The sequence below is a fragment of the Strix aluco genome, chromosome 5 (assembly GCF_031877795.1).
Source record: "Strix aluco isolate bStrAlu1 chromosome 5, bStrAlu1.hap1, whole genome shotgun sequence".
Classification (NCBI taxonomy): Eukaryota; Metazoa; Chordata; class Aves; order Strigiformes; family Strigidae; genus Strix; species Strix aluco.
The window spans coordinates 58,368,052-58,389,488 of NC_133935.1; the positions used below are offsets into that span (position 1 = coordinate 58,368,052).

Genomic DNA, 21,437 nt, shown 5'->3' on the forward strand with positions numbered 1-21,437 from the left:
TTCTGCATTTAGCTACTAAATTATTCTGGGCTTATACATAGAATGACAACCCACAGCCTGGTCAGGCCATTGTTGACAGAGTGGCTTTTCTATCAGATTTTCAGAGCAAACATTTCTGCAATAACCTGTTTGAAAAATCCAAAGCAGCCCCCAGGAGTTCAACAACTGGTTTGCTGCCTAGACTGTGCTCTGGCAACTTGGCTTTTGCCTGGGCAGCCAATGGTAGAAAATGAAAGCTTTCTTCTTCCATTCTGATATGGGACAAATATATAACATTAGCTTCTCACTTCACCCTTTGCTATTTCAGAGTGAAATCTTCCTAAGCACAGAGGTTTTTGAACAGAATAAAAGTTTCTTTTATATTTCATAAATAAATTAAATAAACCTAGTCACCTATATGTGTATCTATCTATTGTTCTATGTATATAAACTTATTCATACATGCATACCTATGTATATATATGCTTTTTGTGACAGACTGAATGTCAAGTTCAGTCGTTAGCAACATTTTGTATTACATAAAAGCAAGAACATTACAACACCATGTATTACATAAAAGTAAGAATTTTTGTTCATTGTAGGAGTCTCAGACTCCCACACCATGGGAACTAACAGGATTCATCAAAGCAGCCATAATGTTGAAACTAATGCTAATTTGATGTCTTCCTTTACTGTGTACTCCGTTTGAGTTACTTAAAAAAAAAAAAAAAAAGTTTCTTTCAATCATTACTGATTTAGATAACCAAAAGGATTCTCTGTTTAAAGTCCCTATGCCCCTGCCAGTAGATACATTTGGAACTTCAGTATAAGCAACACACTATAGCAAATCTTACTTTACAGATCAATTATTTTACTAAAAGTAATAATATTCATACATCCATTAAGTATATTTATAAAATTCAAATTGAGAAATGGATGATCTAGTACCTCTACCATTCGACAAAATGCTGAAAGGATACACATAGTTAATCATATAGAGAACTTTAAAATTAAAGCTTCTTGCATACCGAGAACAGTGGAAAACTTAGTACATCGTTCAATAACACATAGAGTATGTTATAAATATCAAACCTTTGCTTAGCAAGTAGTAGAAACTCACTATGTTCTCCAACAGCCTCCTCAATTGTTTATGAAACATGACATACCTGGAGTTCAGCTGAGTCTGTTAAATGCTCTCAAAAGATGCCAGTCAGTTAAAGCATCAGGTAAGTGATTCTATTCCTAACCTTAGGGTAACTTAAACAAGTGACCATTACACACTGATTTCCAGTTGAGAGAGACATTATGAAGGTGTTATCCAGAATTTTCAATTTTAGTCTGGTGTATTTTATTATAGAATTTTGGATTCCTCTCTGGTGCTAGGCAACTGATTCAGACATCTTCCTATATTATGTGGTGTTCATTTGCAGTTACAAATAGAAGCTTTCCTCAGAGGGCCAGCAAGCTACCTTACTACCTAGTTGATGTAGAAAGTGAGTCTACCCCTATAACAAAAGAAATTAAAATTGTATTTTCCATGGTATATATAAAAACATATTTTGTCACTCGGTAGTAACATCCATGTTAGAAATATTAGATAACCATAAGTAATTATTTTGCTTTGCTGAATGATTAGCTCACAATAGATATTATTACATCATTATGCGGTTTTAAAGTTAATTTCTGTCTCATTGCTTGACTGCCAGAAGCTAATAAACATTAAGGATTTTTTTGCATGTTCTATCACAGAACACAATTCAAAAAAGATCTATTTCTCAGCTTTAGTGCTTAGTCTGCCTTTTCAAATGTTACTTTATTTCTCAAATTTTGGAAGTCACTTGGTAGTTTTATAATGCTAGTCATTAATAATTTTTCATGTTGAGCATCTGGACATTCAGAATTATGGATCATGCACGTGTTATCATGAAGTATCTTAATTTCTAGATAGTTACAGATTTGTCTTCTTGAGCTCACAGTATCTTCTGGGTTTTTTTTTTTTATCTCAGAGAGCACCCAAGTATCAGATAATCAGATAATTACTGAAAACACTGCAACAAGAAAGAAAAAAAATCTGAAAGCCAGGGGGCAGCAATTTTTTTTCTACATAAATATTATATATTGAAAGAATCATGGCATTTTAAGACCTAAAAATCTTTCTGGTAATCAAAGTTCTTCATACATAAATAAGAGAAAAAAATGATTTTTTTTTTCCTCTCAGGAAAAGCTTATTACCTGATTATATCCTTGCTAGGACTCATTTCTTCCCTAGGCTCAGACAGGCTAAATCTCTTTTCCTGTAAATATCAGACAGTTTGAATTTTTATATCACTTTAGGGACAAGGGACAGAAAAGACATTGCTGCTGGTGATGTGACAGCAGTGATGGGTAAAGCTTCCAAGACACACACTGCCTTCAGATTAGCTACCATCTCTCAGGCTGAAGTCCAGATAGCCAAGAAGGTGGCCATCTTATACAGGAAACATGACAGTCATTTTATTCCTGGGAAGCAGGAGTTAGAATCCAGAGCATTAACAGATTACTTGATCATGCTCTTAAAAAGATGGGCTAGACCTTCTAGTTCTTCCTTTTAGACATGAATGGAGCAAGGAGTTCAAGAAGTTTTGCCTTCAGTCCTGAAGAGTCTCAGATCACTGGAAGTGCTCTGGTTTATCAAGTGAAGCTCAGGAAGAATGGCTCACCGCTGTTTCTGTCTGTGGTGCACACAGTGCCCTAACTTCTCATCCTGTCTCTAGGCTCTTTCCTTTGCATGTAAAGATTTTAGGTTGGGACAATTCTAGCAAAGCTACTACTCTTGTGGCTCTGTGTCTTGAACACCTTGAGGAAGCTGAAGGAAGGCAGTCACCGCAACGGCAGTGGGGGACACAAGTTAAAGGAAGAGCTCCCATTCAGAAACAGCTCTGGAAAAACTAGTGCTCTGCAGCTGAGGAGAGAAGAGAAGTAGATTTTCCTTCCTGCTGCCTCAAAAAGGGACAGAAACTAAGCCATAGATATATAATGTAGGAACGGTAAGTCTTTAGTTCACACCACACTTTTAAGTACATCTGGCTAACTCCCTGTTTCATAGCAAACCACCATTTCCTCCACAAAGGAATGAAATGCCTAGCAAAGCAATTATTGAATGCTGAATTGGTAAAGATGTGTTTATATCCCATTTGCTGACAGTACTGCTTATGCGATTGTGTGTTATTGGATTCAGTTAGCTGATCTGATTCTCATGGCCAATTCCCACCAGCAGTTATTGTCAACTTCTGCCTATCTTCTTTGCCCAACAGAACTGGACAGAGTCACTTCCTAAATGGTCAGAAACAACATGACAGGATTAATAAAAGAAGATGTGTGATGCTAACTAAAATGCTGGTGCAAGTAAATGTTCCCTTTGCAGAACTTAGCCCAAGAAACACGTGCCAAGGTCGTTCCTAAATTTTAGTTTTGTACATGTCAGCTGTTGCAAAGCCATCTGCCAAGCCAGCTGTTTACGGAATACATAACAATTTCTTAGATTATATATTTAGTCTAAAAGTTCCTATGTTTTTTCGCTCTTTCCCATGCTTCTCAATTTATTTCTTAAACAAGATTACCAGATACAGGCTGGTATCAGCTGTATCTTCTTTAATATCATACACAGAAACAAACGAACATACCCATTCTTTGATTATAAACAATTATTTTTTTTGCTGGAATTCAAATTTGGCAAGATTAGCAACACTAAGTGAGGTAATAAAAATGAGCAAAAGTGTTATTTTTTTCAAGTCATGACAAAGTTTGAACAAATACTATGATATTTGCATATCCACACACACACATAACAGGCATATATAATGAACACAAGTTTCGCCAAATGTAATTGTTAACAATAATCCTGTTACTAGTAATCTGTACAGTACCATGAATTTAAATTCTCTGTGGAGCCAGCCGGCACAACGCAGACTAAAAACCAATTTCCATCAGGCATTGCAATATGTACCATGAAAGTTTAAGTCAATCCTAAATTCTGTATTCCTAGGTCTGCCCAACACAACCCCCCTACTCTGCTAGCACTGGTGTTTGCATAATTGTGTTGACTGTCCAGCTGGCTTATCTGATCTAAAGTTAAGCCTACAAAAAGGGATAGCTGGTGATATAGGTGAAATAAAACTCAATAGTTTCAGACCAACTGTAATGGCTTCTCAGAAATGCTGGGAACCTGTTTCTCTAAAAATAAGGCATGAGCAGAGAAAGAACAGATCAAAAGCAGGCTACATCTCAAAGTATCACTAGGCAATGCTTAGAGCCCTACGTTACTGTTGCCTGTGCTGTACCTCATTTCCTCATTTGTGATTTTTCTGACAAGCAATAAATTAACAAACATGCAAAAACATCATTAATGATATTACAGCAGATAATTTCTTCTTGAGAGCACACAGATCTTTACCAACTCAGCATTTAAACAAACAGATTTGAAATGAAGTTCTGTTGAGACTTGTCATTTGCTACTTGGAAAACAAAGCTGTTGATGCTTAGCATCTTCATTCTGTAAAAGTGTTTCTGAGTTTCCAGTTATATGTGCTTACTGTAATTCAGAAGAGAAAGAGGTACAGATTATATTACGAATTTGTCATGTAAAATTAGTCCTGAGATTTTAAACCTTAAATTCAAAAATGCAGCCAGCATTATAACAGATATTTTGCACTTTTATCACATACACAATATAACTTTATTTATACCATGATCTTTGATACTACCCGTATTTTTTATTAACACTAAAAATGCCTTACTTGTTTGCAACCAAACGCATCACTGTCCAGTCTTTTGGAAACATCTCTGGTCGTATTAGTATCCGAAATACAGTGAAAATCTGCAGCAGGAAATCCTTTGGAAGGAAAAGAAGCAGTCATATGTCTTTGCTGCTTTAAAAACAGCAGAGGTTTAAAAATATTTTAATCAGAGACAAAAAATCATTATAGAAATAGCAGAATTGCATTTATTTTCAACATAAACCTATTTTTTCATTTTTTTGATTCCTGCAGAAAGCTTCAAAGAGTGATTAAATTCATTTGTCTTAAAAGAAGGAAAATAATTTAATGTGCCATTTGATTGACAGCAATGCATAAGAGAAATGTCAAAGATGCATGTGTTTTCCACCCATACACTTCCCCAAATGTGATCCTGAGAACAATTTGCAAATCAAAAAAGCACTTTACAAACACTACAGAGTTCTGAATATCTCCTTAATCATGCCAGGTTTTCAGCACTTTCAAGATTATTTCCAAAAGTGGCATTATTTGGTGGGAAAGAGAGAGAGTGTAAGGACAATTTTGTCATTAGGTTCTCAAAGACCAGTGAATTCAATAGTGATGCCCAGGCCCCTGAACTGTTATCACAGCTGTCTGTCTGTATGCAGGTCACTTAACCATTCTGCCTCATTTGCTGAACCTACAAAAACAGTGAACACATGTGAGCTACTTTGAATGTAGAACGCACTGCTTAAGAGCTTTTAGCAATATCATCTCCTATGTCATTTAACTCACTAATAACTATTTTAAACTATTCCTCTCAGCACATGGTTCTTCAGATTCACTTCTTTTTGACAAATAAAACTACCAATATTTCTAATGACCCATCTTGATTGGGTATAGTATTGCCAGTATTTTTTTGCAAGCCAAATGGAGCTTTTGACATCATGAAGAGCATGAGGCAAGTGATATAACACACCTAACAGAATCAGTGTGGTACCTCACCTTGCAATGTTTTGTATTGATTCCACCCACATCCCTGTAGAGAGTTAGCCCGAAACACAGGTGAGATGAAGATACAACAAAAGTATAGCAAATAATTTCAAACACCAAAATATATTCTCAAGTGCATTTACCAAAGTGTAGATGATGGGCATTGCACAACAGATGTCTTTCATTAGAGAATCACTGTAAAGGGAGACGAATGCAAGCGCTGGGAAAGGCAGCTGAGATCCCTGCACCCACCCACCAGAGAAGATTACATAAAAGAGTCAACCTGTTTTCTGAGAAAGATGCCAAAAATTTCTCTATATTAAAGGGTATAAACGATACTCATTGCAGATAACATAGTGTTTGAAAGCAGGTGACTAGCTTTATAGATAAACAAGTAGCTCTACGAGCAACTCATTTATCCCAGACTGCTTTCCTATAGCTTTGCAACTTGTACTTACATTTCAACACTTCTGCCTGCTCCTTTTTTTTCTTTAGTGGTTACCTCCCTTCCCTGTGCAGTAATCCCTACAGATCTGTGACATAATCCCTACAATACAGTAATGCCTCACATACTGCTGGATGTCACCTCACAGTAATGTCCCAAATTCTCCCATATTCCATTTTTATCCCATCCATTGTCCAGACACAATACATGTTGTTGCTGTTAGGGAGTCAACTGACTGGTTGATGAACTGAAGAGACCAAATGGCTGCTGTTGGGAAACCAAGCAATGATTTAAGGACTTAAATCCCAAGGGATGCATGTGGTGTCAGCTTAGTGCCTTTGAGAGCTGGGGGGCCACTGCCAAAGCCTGCTGAAATTTATCAGTTTGTTCAAAAGTCATTAAGAAAAGAATGACAGAGAGGAAGATCACATATACTTCATTTCTTTAGGTGATTAGGCTAAAATCAGTATTCACCTTTTATTCCAAGCAAACTTTAAAACAAAGCAAATGTCGACACTGGCATTAAGTTTTGAATCATTAACACCAGGCTAATTATTTCTGATTTTTAACAGAAAAAAAATACGAAACTGTGTCATCAATTTAGTGATAAGTGATACTAGATACAAAATGTGTATTTGAAAAGCCCGAATAAGACTGAAGATCTCTTTGTTACAGTACATGTCAAAAAATATAAACAATGCAGTATAATTCGAAGCTGAAATATAACTGACAAAACATGTAACTCATAAAAAACTTTATAAAACTAGTCAGTTTTAAGACTTTCAAGCTACAACTATTAAGCTTCTATTAACAGAATTCATCTGTAGCTAACTTTTATTTTTCACAATTCAGTTTTTGTATATTTGGTAATACAGTTCCCTAGGAATCCATTATAAGCATGAAAATAATCAAAGGGTAAAATGCCAGTTGACTAGACTGATACTTTTCCATTACTGTGCTGGTATCCTTCATGGGTCAGTGCTGGTGTTCACTCCCAAGGGACCTAACTCCATGTGACAATTCCATAAAATGTTCTGATCAGCATTCCAATGCCTGGCATTTTGCATGTTGCAACTGCACACTTCCAAACAGCACAAGACATTACTATAAAGTACCATTCATAGAAGATCAATTTTGTAACTGTATTTAGAACTGTTTCCTTTGCACTAAACTATTGTCTTTCATAGCTGTATCTGCTCTGCTGAACACATCATAATGATTTAGTAACAGATTTTAACATTTAAAAAACATTTTTGCCGGCAGTATAAGTGAACTAACATTTGGTTGGTTGAGTACAGATATAATTAATGTGTCATATGTCTTCTATCTTAAGAGACAGCAAGGGAGTAATTTTGTCCTTTTACATACTCTAAATACCATCTCTTAATATTCCTACCTAATGTACATAAGTTCTAGTACAATCTTATACCACTTAAATAATATCACAAAATCACAGTTCAGTTTTCTCTAGCAGCAATATTTGCTTGATGAAATTATCAAACTGTGATTAAGTGAGAAGCATGGCCTTCTGAAAGACTGAAAAACATTTATTCATGTAATCAAAAACTGCCTTGGAACTTCTTTCATATCTTGGGACCTGACGAGATGCATCGATGGGTCCTGAGGGAACGGGTGGATAAAGTGACTAAGCCACCATCTATCATAATTGAGAAGTCGTGGCAGTCCGGTGAAGTTCCTGCTGAGTGGAAAAGGGGAAACATAATCCCCATTTTTAAAAAGGGAAAAAAGGAAGATGCAGGGAAACACAGGCCAGTCAGTCTCACCTCTGTGCCCAGCAAGATCATGGAGCAGATCCTCCTGGAAACTATGCTAGGGTGCATGGAAAGTAAGGAGGTGATTGGTGACAGCCAACATGGCTTCATTAAGGGCAAATCCTGCCTGACAAATTTGGTGGCCTTCTACAATGGAGTTACAGTGCTGGTGGATAAGGGAAGAGAAACTTATGTCATGTACCTGGACTTATGCAAAGCTTTTGACACTGTCCCACACGACATCCTTGTCTCTAAATTGGAGAGACATGGATTTGATGGATGGACCACTCGGTGGATAAGGAACTGGCTGGATGGTCACACTCAGAGTTGCAGTCAGTAGCTCGATGTCCAATTGGAGACCAGTGATGAGTGGCGTTCCTCAGGGGTCGGTATTGGGACCAGTGCTGTTTAGTATCTTTGTTGGTGACAAGGACAACGGGATTGAGTGCATCCTCAGCAAGTTTGCCAGTGACACTGAGCTGCGTGGTGCAGTCAACACGCTGGAGGGAAGGGATGCCATCCAGAGGGACCTTGACAGGCTTGAGAGGTGGGCGCATGCAAACCTCATGAAGTTCAACAAGGCCAAGTGCAAGGTCCTGCACATGGGTTGGGGCAATCCCAGGCACAAACAGAGGCTGGGCAATGAGTGGATTGAGAGCAGCCCTGCGGAGAGGGACTTCGGGGTGTTAGTGGATGGAAAACTGAACATGAGCCAGCAGTGTGCACTCACAGCCCAGAAAGCCAGTCATATCCTGGGCTGCATCAAGAGAAGTGTGGCCAGCAGGACAAGGAAGGTGATTTGTCCTCTCTACTCCGCTCTCGTGAGACCCCACCTCAAGTACTGTGTTCAGCTCTGGGGCCCCCAACATAAGAAGGACATGGACCTGTTGGAGCAGGTTCAGAGGAGGCCACGCAGATGACCAGGGGGCTGGAGCAGCTCCCTTATGAGGACAGGCTGAGAGAGTTGGGGTGGTTCAGCCTGGAGAAGAGAAGGTTCCAGGGAGACCTTATAGCAGCCTTCCAGTACTTAAAGGGGGCCTACAGGAAAGATGGGGAGGGACTCTATCAGGGAGTGTAGTAATAGGATGAGGGGTGATGGTTTTAAACTGAAAGAGGGTAGATTTAGGTTAAACATAAGGAAGAAATTCTTTACTGTGAGGGTAGTGAGACACCGGAACAGGTTGCCCAGAGAAGTTGTGGCTGCCCCCTCCCTGGAAGTGTTCAAGGCCAGGTTGGACGGGGCAGGGGGGTTGGAACTAGATGATCTTTAAGGTCCCTTCCAACCCAGACCTTCTAATGATTCTATGATTTCCCTGTATGCATGTAAAATCCTCTTTTAAAGCAGGTCAGACTCTTCACTGGATCTGTCAAAAGTGCATCTATATAGCATTTTAGTTTGGGTCAACAGTCCACTTCGAAGCTAATTGCTTGGTCATCCATTTCTTTGGTTCACACTGCAGAGTTATCAAGTCTTTGTAGAGCATCCTAGAGCTTTTTTACAGATTGCCAAGGTGCCCATAAGAAAGAGGATGGTTTGACAGTGCCCAGACAACTCATCCATCCCGTGGCCAACTCCTTTCCCAGATCTTTCCTTTACTGCTTCCTCAATCTATATCAGAAGCCACCCAAATATTTGTTTTAGAGCTACCTCTCTCCCCCAACACTAATGCTTTCAGAAGTCTCATACATGAGCAGATGTCCCTGCATAACAGGGAAAGGATGTGACTAGAACTAAGCTTCTTCACCAGAGACATTCCTCACGCCTATGGACCTCACACACCCTGTGTTCAAGGTGTCATTAGAGAACAGTGGAATAAATGGCACTTGGTGGTTGGGTTCAGCACCCACCTTACCCTGCTCAGGCTCCTTTAGCTGGAAGCGAGGGTTCAGAGAACTAGTAAGGTTTACACCCATCGCTATGAAATACTATCTTCTCCTTCATCAGATCTCTTCTGTATATCTGTTCTGCCACATTATGTAGGGTACACTGCCAATAGATAAAAACTAGGCCTTCTGGCAGGTGCTTATCTGTTTGTTTCGTATTCTTTGAATCTATTAATTAAAAAACCCACACATATCAACCGAAAGCACTTTGCTGTGGTCAAAGCTGCATTGTGCTAACATATACTGTTTTTCTCATTCATTTTCCCACTTCTCTCTTCCTATTTATAACTTCCATTGTTACCTTTTGTCATAAATTATATCTGAGCTTTTTTGCAGCTGTAAATATCTGCCTACAAGGGCACCTCTGTTCTATACATCGTTATAAAATATATTTACTAGACAAAGATGGTATTTTGTGGTAAGCAAAAGGAGCATATCTTTAAAAAAGATAAAAGCAAGCATTTAAATTTACTGCCTCAGTAAATTCAATGTTTCAAAAAGTGAATGAAGTATAGTCTCTGGTGCTACCACTCAGCCATGAATCGCCTGTCATTTCTTTCTTACTTCATTTGCATGTTTTCAAATATAAAATGCTTTTTCTATCTTCTGCTTTGTGTGGAAAAGACCTGACTCTCTTAAAGAACTGACTAAAATAAAAATAGTCACCGTGTCAGTTACTTAAACTAAACAGATTTACAAAATAGTGGAAATATTTCCTTAAACAATCGCCATGTTAAAGCATCACTCAGATGCATGTCATATTAAAATATGTACATGTCATTCCCTCAAAGTCTCCACCTTACTATAACTGCGATTAACAAGCTGGAAACAGCCTTTAATAATTTTGGTACAGACTTTAAAAAAAATAATAAAACAGTAAGAACTGCAAATAAATTTTAATAGAATGAATGACAACCTTCATTCCCTTTTCATAAGTACTTGCATGAGTATTTGTTTGGAGAAGTGGTTTCGTGGGGGCATTTTTTTAGTAGTATCACAAATGCTGTGCAAACATGCATTCATGCAAGCACTTCACATTGTCACCTTGAGAATTAGTCTGGAAGAAAGAAGAAATACCTTGTGATATCAGCGTCTAATCCTTCACTATAGATGGTTAATTATAAACAGAGGTAGTCAAAGCAAAAAAGCACAACAGAATGCAATTCAGAGGCCTGGGTTACACTCAGGTAAGTCCCTTGCAAACCCCATATCAGATTTGGAACTTGTAATGTGACTTAGGGAAGACCCAATCCACTTTGACATCACCGATCAGGGGGCAAAAAGAGGATTCAAAAATACAGCAAGCTGATAGTATTTACCACTGAAGCTTAAATCCCAAAGTACACTAGCTACAAGATTAACTATGGCTACTAGTTCAGCCTCTAAAAGCATTTCAGACAAAAAAAAGTCTTATCACAGATATTTACACCTTCTGAATCTTCCTTTACTTATACTGATGTCACTTCCTAAGAAGCATATCTTAAAGCAGTATAAAGTACCAAGGAAGTTCCACACTTGGCAAACAAAGCAGGAAAATACAGAGGTAAGTGTCAAGATGGTTGAGATAGCCTAAGTCATACACAGTCACCTCATGATTAACAGCAGTGTCAGCCTCAGACACTAGCTCTCATCTTTTCGTCTTGCTTTCAGTGATACCTGATATTTCCAAGTGAGGGGAAAAAACCCAATATATTATTTAAGATTCAGAAGGGAAGGAATGCTGCATTAATTATGATCAACCTACTGCCACTGAATCACTGGTGGAGCTGATGCTGATTTGATGAGATCTGAATGGAAATAATGAACTCTGGACTTCAGTTCTTAAGACCTATATTTTGATAGCTGATGGCACTGGCTACAGCTGCTTTCCATATGTCTCTGTATAATAGTAGGGTATGTGCGTGGGGGGAATTTAAATGTGTCAAATGAAACACCATTCAAGCACTAATTCTAGAGATTTTTCATGTTCTAGAAGCAAGAAAGTCTGAATAAACTCAACACTGTATTTCATTGATACATCAAACAGAAATCAAGCTTCAAACCTCTAGGAAATATAAAAATCCAAACCTAGAAATACAGACCTGCTCAGAACTCAAACAAAAGGGAAAATATTTTTAGTAAAAAATGCCTAGCTTCCACATGATATACTAAAAATTGCCTGAGGATAGCAACTATGGTAGGTGAAAACAGATGCTGTAATACTAGTATAAAAATCATCCACCCTATGTAACTCCTAGGTAGTACTCTTGATTCATGATAGAGATAACTTCTCAGCAGCATTTTCTATCTTTCAAGCTCAGTATGACCATCTCACTACAAAGAAAAGGCACACACGAATGGTATGCTCTCTTCAGAATAGCTCTAAACAGCTACCGGGAATTTAAGGAAATCTGAAATTGCACCATAACTAGACTCCCCTTTTCAGGGCAGTAATCAAATCATAATTTAAGAGTAACATCTGAAAATATACTATCACACTAGGACATGATTAATTTCCTGTCTAGGATCACTGGCTGAATAATTGGCATAAGCGATTACACAAGATTTATTGTGTGGACCAGATTTGGTACTATATAAGTTTTTCAGGGTCTAGCAGTGGAAGTCTTAGTGTATATCTTTATGCAGGAAATCTTAACTTACTTTTTTTTAAAAAAATCCACCCTCCTCCTCCAAAAAGGAATTAAAAATGCTGTATCTCCATGAACCCAGTAACTCCATCAATGAAATTAGTAGAGGCTGCCCTGAAAGAGCTCTGCAGCTACTCTCACGATCAAACTGGGCAGACAGAGATTACAAGTCTGACAGGTCCTCCTGCCTATGGACTTGCTGCACAGTTAAGAAAAATGGAGAGTTAATTGAATGTGCATTTCTCAAGCTGCGTGTTTGCCATTGCCATATACAGTGAACGAATAAATAAACAATTGTAATAAAGCAAACAAAAAAACCAACTGCCTGACAGGAAGAATCAAGCAGAACTGTGTAACCTTTGACACAATCTTTAAAACAGGCTTGGAGGCTAAGTTTATGGCTTTAAAATAATGATATAGTTCCCCCCATCCCAATTCTATCTGCTGTCATTGCAGAAGCAACAGAATCCTAGCCCCACTGTAAGAGTGGACCTGACTACGCAAGAAAGCCTGTGCAAAAGTTAGGTCATCTGAGAAACAGATCGCATTTAAATACCGAAGTGTTTCATCAAAGCACAGGAATATCTTAAAGGGAGATAAATAAAAAAGAGAAATAAAAAGAGACCTGAACAAGTGGAAAGACAATTCTGTTACTTACCCTCAGATTTTCCTTTGTGTTGAAGCTATCAAGAAGCTGTTGATAATGTCTATCAGTCATTTGTCGCAAGAGTGACAGCAAACAGGAGACAAATTCCCCCTGTTCAGATAAGCCAATAACAGAAATATTATGGATTATAATTCCTTCTGTACTTGATCTTAAACTGTTATATTATAAGCACTTAAAAATAATTAACAAATGCAAGGGAAATTAATCTACAATTAGGCTTAGACTCCATATTTTGTGAAAATACATTAATTTAGTTAAGAACTTCCTTCCCATTTAAAGAATTATTTTTCCCCAAATGCAGTCTACTTGCTTAGCAGAATCTATCTGAAATAGTTCCAGAGGGGTAAACCAGTAAAATTTTGATTTGTGATTAGTTTCCCGTGTATCTGTTTTTAAACAGATTATTTAGATTGCTAAAATTACAACCTCTTAGTCAACTCTGTTTTGAAACAAATATAAACAAAAATATTTTGCAACAATTCTGGGAAGAATGCTAAAGAAATTAATGGAGTTAGCTGGGAATTTTTCAAAACATTTTTTCATCACAAAAAATACTTGTCAAAAAGAAAACTCATTTATAGGACTGAACAAACTTTGAAAATGTTTTGATCAGAAGTTTCCTTGGACCTACAGAGGAATTTCCCATTAAAACATATATCTAAAAGTTGAGCTTAATCATAGGGAAAGACCACTCTCTCCCACAGTGCCTGTTCCTGGATTCACACTCCACCATATCCCACACTCCAGAAAAGGGACACTCCAGGCAGTAGCTGAGGAACTTACTGCACTGCTGCACGGATTCCTCCCTGCCTCTGCAGATGCACATTCACCAGGCTGCTCTTCAAACAGCATGGGATTCAGGAACAAAAGAGCAGAGAACTGCACTGGGTATCTCCAGTGAGCAATCAAATGAACAAGACATTATGGGAAGGAATATGTTCTCCCCCTCTCCCTTTCTTGTCTGCTTGTTCACTTTTGTTCACATTCTTCACTGGGAAGAAACACTGAATGGTATCAATGTGGCCTAACTGCAGAATGGATGAGGACAGGAAAGAGGGAAAGGTCTGGATTGCATCCCAGTGTTTAGGAAGAACAATTCTGAAATCTTACAAGCTTGTTAAAAAATAGGAAATACACTTCTGGCCTCTATCTACCGGGAATGGGGAATGAGACTGGGAGAACAGACAGGTAGGATAACAATACTTTAAAATGGTGCCTTTCATTAGTTTGTCAAGTCAAATTTTGGGAAGATTTTTCCCTGTCTTTCATTAAAAGCAGAAAATAAGATTAAAAAAAGGGAGAATATATTTTCACATGAGTGGCTGTTCTGGATTTTACTTTGGAAGGCTTAATTCACTTGTGATTACATCTTATATACTTGGTGGTGTATGAAGTTATGGCTTTCACTAGAAACCTGGTGATAAAATAATAATAGTCTTGACCATAATAAAATTCTACACTGAAGTAATGATCCCAAATTAATTACCTCCCTGTAAAACCATTATTTTTTACAGTGAACATAGCATTCTCAAAACAGTAACTTAATGCTACAAAGTCTCTTAATCTTCATGCTCTGGGCACAGTCATCAAGGGTACAGCTGCTATCTTGTAAATATCTGAAAATTTATTTCCAAACTGATCAGGTTCTCTTCCAAAACCAAAAAGACTTTGGTCTTTTATCATTATGTTTTAATCTTTTCAATTTCATTATATATAGCTTCAATTTGATTTTATCATGCTATTTAATATAATGTAGATTCAAGTAAATAGGCATCATTTTTGGAACTTTTATTCCAGTTATAAAATCTGAGACCACTCAGATTTTGGCTAATTAGCCAAAATAAGCAGAGTGAATAAATAACATTGTAAGCTTACCTGATTGCTAGCTTGAGTGACAAAATTTGAGTATGAACCTTTTGAATACTTCTCTTCCTGCTTAAGCATTTTAAGCCGTCCTTTCTACCCACCTTCCATGTTTCCACGTTTACTTTGACTTATAGTAGTATATTAAAAATCACAATTTATTATAGAAAGCTATACTATTATAGCTGACAGACAGATTAGCTTTAGAAGGGTTCCAGCTTTATCTAATTGTTAACTGACTTCTAAATTTGAGTTTTTAAATCAAATGTAGGTACCTATACAGGCAGCTGGTTTTTAAAATAACAATGAACATTCAGCTGCATTGGTTGAACTCAACACAAGAACGTATGTTGTAAGGTTTTCGCCAGTGTTAGCCACAGACTACCTTGCAAATCATGAACGGAAGCAAACTCCACAAATGTAACGACCTTGATGAAAACCATTTAGGATCCAATTCTAGGGTCATAAATCAAGCCAAGAGTATATCCAATTCACTTAGGCAGAATTCTGAAGTAATTTTTTATGTCTTATTTAAGGAGCACAATTATTAAAATACATGGAGCTCACAATTAAATTGCAATCCATTTAGGTTCTGAGGGACTGAACTTCCAAGACCTGAAATCAGTAAAGGTTTGCTTTAACTGGATTGCTTTCTGCCAACTCTTTATAGGCAAACACATTTTTCCTAAGGAAATCTAAAGGTCTAAATCAATGACACCCTAAAGCAGAAGTTTCACTTTCACCACTGCATTAAATTCAATGTTTGTTAGTGCAATATCTATAACACTGACACCCTGAAGACATGTCCTCTTTGTGCTCCATTTAAAGAATCACATCCATCTTGCAACTTATCATCTAACAAGATTCTTCACTGCAAATTGAAATGGTACCAAGGTACCAAAACTACTTGAGATTAAAGGAATGGTTCAGTCATGGCAGCACACAGCCTGATGCTGCCTGATTTTATGTTGCTGCTTTGTGCAGAAAAACAGTGACACGTGGGCCTATAAGATCACACCGAGATGAGTTTGGGACTACTTGCACAAGGAAGACTACATCTGATGCAAAAGTATGACAGAATTTTATCCAGTGTGCTGCCATGATACATCTCACAAAGAATATTTTATGATACACGCAGCTTGAAATAATGGCAACATACTGGAACAGACTCTACTGCTGTACTCACATTGAGTGCTTTATCATACTTGTTCTACAAATAGTTCCAAGAATCTGTTTCCGTGTGTTGCCATAAACCCATACTGCATGATATTTCTACATAAATGTATATAATTGCCTTATGCTGTGCTGTGAGTCACTTCCACATTAAGTATTCTTTGAGAGCCTGTGGTGACAATGACACGGCTTTTCTGATGCATAAAAAGAAAATTTTGCAACTTGAAAGCACTTTCAGGGTCTAATTTTTTGATGGTGTGAAAGAAATAGGCTGTCATGGTGTTTTATGAAAACTTAATCTGCAAGCAAGTGGGTATCCTGGAAGAAATCAATAAGCTCAGAACTTTGCTACACTAACAGTCTAATACTACAACCCTTACTTCAGCTTAGATTTTCTTGTGATGGCCTAATATGTCACACAACATACATTTGTAATTTTGTAATTTAAAGAAAAAACGCCCAAACTCTTAGATGTATAGTCCTGCTGAATCACAGTGATTAAAGCATGGTGTTATCTTATTACAGAGCTTGGTCAGCTCCATAAAACACTTTGTTCTCTGTGGAATAAAGTAAAACAAACAAAAAACCCAACAACATATGTCTTCCACAGCTATTAAACACTTTTGAAATGTTTCATCTCAGAGGAAATTCTGTTTTGAAAAGCAACCATCTATTCATTAATGAAAATTGTTACAGTGTAAAAATTAGGCAATTAATTAATTAATTAACTGTATAATGAGATAGTAAATTACACAGCACAGTATGTCCTCTGCACAAAATGTTACCCCCTCACCTCATACTGAGGTCATATCCCTTGCTATATTAGAACTGATTTGCCCTTCAAAAGCAAACTGGGAACCTTGCTGAAAACAAAGCAAAGTAACACTTCATTTTGTTTTGTCAGTGCTTCATCATAGGCTTTTCTGTAAATGCCTGCATTTCAACCTTCTAATTTGTATGACTTACTATAGCAGGTTGACCAAAAGATCATTTGTTAATCTTTTAAATCCATCGTCTATGCTCTACTTGAGCGTGATAGAAATGATGCTCAAATGCTAAGCCCAAAATGCCTTTCAATTAATAAATTTGGATTTGTACAAGTTAGCATCACAGATTCTGCAGGCATTTTTAGAGCTGCTTCATCATGTAAAAATGTATGCATTTTAGGAAGTAAAATGCTATTGATTGACACTTTTCCATTTTCAGGAATTCAAACTTAGAGAGAGTTTCAGAAAGGTATTAAATTTGTCAACAAAAGAAACACAATGAAATAATTATTCACTTGAAACAGTCTCAAAATAAGTGTTATGTTTTAGGGTTTTTTTCTCCTAGTCACAATTTATAAATAAATTTAATGAAAAAAATTACTATTTCCACTGAAAAGGAATAAAATGCAAAAAAAAGTTTTCTTCGTTTTCCTTATTCTCTGTTTTATACACAAAATCTTAACACTGTGAATTACAATATAAAGATATTATTAAAAATCTAGTAGTCCAACCAGTGACAATTGTGAGCTATTTCATCATAAGAAACTTACAGTCACATCTTGAAACTGGAGGCGCATAGCAGAGCCTGATGGTTGTGGTCGGCTGGTGATCTCTAGTATGGTCCTTAACAGAATATCTAGCAGGCTGTTTACAATCACATCAATTTCTTCCAGGACAGATTTTTCCTTAAATAATAAATAAAACATTTAATATTTTAAAATAGAAAGTTGACCGCAGGCATATTTCCTTTGATGTCGTTTTAGAAACAAATTATAGTTTTACATTTGAGAAGCAAGGACTGTTCTCTAATTAAGATATTGTTTAATTCTATTGATTTTTTTTTCCTAACAGTTTTCAATTAATTACATTGTACTGAAATATAGAGGACAGTTACAGGGATGACTTTGAATATATATGCATTCATCAAATTAGCATTGCTCTACTTCAATTAGTGTTTAGAAGAAAGCAGTAAATAATATACAAGAACTTTCCGGGCAAGATTTTTATAGGTAACGCCCATATATTTTCTGGGGAAATTGCCAAGAGAGGCTTAAATTCCAAAAAGTAGAATTCTGTTTTCACACTTTCAAACTATCACCAGAAACACAGCAGATGGTGCTCAACCTTCAAGACCTGCTTCAGCAGTAAGGACCAGCTACATTGCTTCCCATCAACTGAGTAGCACAAACAAATTAGTCATTTATGTAAACCTACAACTGCTTGTATGCAATATCAATACAAAGAAACCGAAGTGTACACTGTCAAAAGAGACCATGAACACCTTTATTACACATATGAAAACATCCGATGTAGTCAAGTTGTAGATACTTTTCCTTTCTAATTCACATGGAAATATGCTTTCCCTGCTTCAACAATGTTTTCTGTCTCCACTGCAGCAGACAACACCATCTTAATCTGAGCGATTTTACCCACAATTTAAGATGACATTTCTTCGCAAACAGAAACACTTCATAATCAAATATACACAACCAAACTAAAACCCAGCTTACAAACAGGTATTCAACTTTGCTGACAGTGAGGTGTAGGAGTGAATTTTTTGGCCACAAAGTGGCCAACTTAGCAACTTACAAAAGCTTAGCAACTAACAACCAAGTGCAACACCCCTTGCAATACTCACAACAATCTATGTACCTATATCACCCCGTGTGCCCTATGACTAAAGAGCCCACAACAGAAAATGTCTCTGAAAGAAAGTGGACATTTGCTTCTGTCCAACACAACACTCAAAAAGAGTCAAAGCTTGGCAGAACATTATACGCTACAATTAAAATATTCTTGCAGGGGAAGAAAAGGCTCATGAGAAATCAAAATTACATGTTTATGCAGAATCATTACACAGAGAACTCTTCAAAATGCTCTCGGTCAAGGTCCAGTTTGTGTCATTAAATGTCACAGAGACATATAAAGACGTTCAACACCTTGTGGATGTGACATGGTGTTTACTCACTGAGCTGTTCTTCTTGATGAGGCAAAATATGTTGCTAAGGATACGTGCACACATTATAAGGTCCTTCTGCTCTTGTAAATGCATGTGGAGGTGATGTAAAACTACCGGAAGAAGAATGTATCGAGAATCTGGAAAAAATGAAAAATTTTATGAGTAAGAGCTTCTCACAGAATCATTTCATTATAATACAGATGTAAAATGTGTCTTCAGTCCAAAACAGTATTTCTGATAAGCAGAAGCTTTTACTTGCTTTAACCAACATTTTTGATAAACAGAAGCTTTTACTTCATAATCATAATATCCAAATATCTGAAGAATAAACAATATGCTGAAAGTCAGTATGTCATATCACGGACGGAGAAAAACACCACTGTGTGGAATATACCATATGTAACAGAAAATTCGAAGTATTTATTGAACAGTCATGAAAAAAAACTTAGCACAGTAATACTTGTATTCAAAATAAAGTGTAATTATGCTTTCATGTTCCCTGCCATGTGACAGGATCCATTTGCAAGCCAAGGTCACAGCAGACTTCATCTTGAACTTACATTATTCTACCAATGAGTTTTACTTTAGAGACAAGCAGTACTTTCGGATTTCTTTCAGGATTTTCATTTTTCCAGATTCCTCACTCCTACTGAGTATGAACAACTTAGACTACTGGTGTCTACATAATATGATTTGCCTTTCCTCTATTTCATTTTCTAAACACAGCTCTTTGGTGCTATTTTCAGTCCTGAATTATCTCAATATTATGCAAGAACTTCATTAACATGCTACTTTTTCTTACTTCTTTCTCTTAAAATTAAAGACAATGTTAAATGGGAAGAGCCCTAATACTTACACTTGTGATAACACATTAAACACCTATTTACAACTTGATAAATGGAATGGGTGTTACCTGTCTTCATTTTGTTGTTGTCTTTAGATCTTTTCCAAAATTGAGAAATGATGTTCTCATAGAACTGTAATTGAATCATTTCCTCTATTAAAATTTTAATGATGATTTATGATACGTTATTTAAATATATTAATCTACTCAGTTCCTTTCTTCATTAATGTAATTGTTTCCTAAAAATTGAGTTTATCTAGCTGGAAAATTTCTCTTTTAAAATCATTTTGCCAACCAGGTATTGTTCGTGAATTAGACTTTCTATAAACACTTTTCCCCTCAAATATTTAATCTATTTTTACCATGAGGGAGAAAAACAGATTTATTCTGAGATTTTATTTGTTGAATGCTTCTTTCACTTACTGAAATACAGCACTAATCTTGTTTCTCTCTATTATTCCCTTGTTTTCATTGCCTGGATATCTGTATAACACAATACAAATCATATGGTCAAGTTGATTTGTACACATTAGTTAAGTATATTCTTGTTTTCGAAAGAAAGCTTGTCTGCTCTTTTTAAATGGGTGTTTCATAGTTATTATTTATTCAGGTGTTCTGGTATGTCTTCCTACTGAAGAAAAATATAAACAAAGACTGTATGGCAATAGGCAAAAGACCATCAATTAATCTAAACCCAGTGGTACTGAAATCCAAAACTGGGAAACAGGTTGCCTCTATCCAGTGGTTGCTTACTTCCACAAATGCCTCAGCAGGTTTTCATCAGGACTGGCCTGAAAGTTCATATCTGCCTGTAGCACTGCAGCTGGGCAGAAGCATCTCCACCAAACCAACAAAACATTTTCTTTTTGTCTACCTAAAAACCAGAAGCTCAGCAAAGTGTTGCCCCAGGTAGTCTGAGATGTCAGCTGCCACTGACCCATCCACTGTAAGATCTACAGGGTCAAAAGGAAAGCAGGCAGGATGACGGCTAATGTGAAGCCCTGTGTTTAGGAAAGTGCCAACTTCTGATCGCCACCGCTAAATCTGCTTATTGATTATTGATAAAAGACAGAGCTAATGCCTTCAGATGAAGCAAAAAAGCAGGACTCTGCATTCCATTAAAAAAGACCTAACCTCTACATTACAGGGGATGGCTCCTTTTCCCTGCTTTCCATTAGGCCTTACATGTACTGAATTCTTGACTATCTGGTAACCCATCTTCAAGAGAAGAGATGAAGGGTTCACTGTGTAAACCAGCCTATGGCACTGCAGCTGGGTTACTCTCCTGGCAGGCAGGTGATAGGAAGCTGAATCCAGGCTGACAGAGCACTGAACCTGGTCTTCCATTCTCAGGCAGTATCTCAAATCACTGCTCAACTCCACAACTGTCTCAGAGTAGTTACAGTAGCTCTTTCACACATTACAGGTGTGAGCCTTATCCTTTGGTCCACTGGTCCTCTGAGGAGAGCAGGTTTTCTCTTGCAGCTACAACTCAAATCCCTCAGACCAGA

General features: G+C 37.1%; 1 protein-coding gene across 1 annotated transcript in view; it reads right to left on the bottom strand.

Moving 5' to 3' along the window:
- The window catches only part of DOCK4 (dedicator of cytokinesis 4), a 255,555-nt gene that overhangs the window by 53,300 nt on the left and 180,818 nt on the right, over positions 1-21,437 (bottom strand). The window contains exons 24-27 of the mRNA XM_074827524.1: positions 19,092-19,219; positions 17,674-17,808; positions 13,092-13,190; positions 4,755-4,849 (exon numbers count right to left, since the gene is read on the bottom strand). Of these exons, the coding sequence (XP_074683625.1) occupies positions 4,755-4,849; positions 13,092-13,190; positions 17,674-17,808; positions 19,092-19,219 (457 nt within the window). The remainder of the gene's footprint in view (positions 1-4,754; positions 4,850-13,091; positions 13,191-17,673; positions 17,809-19,091; positions 19,220-21,437) is intronic.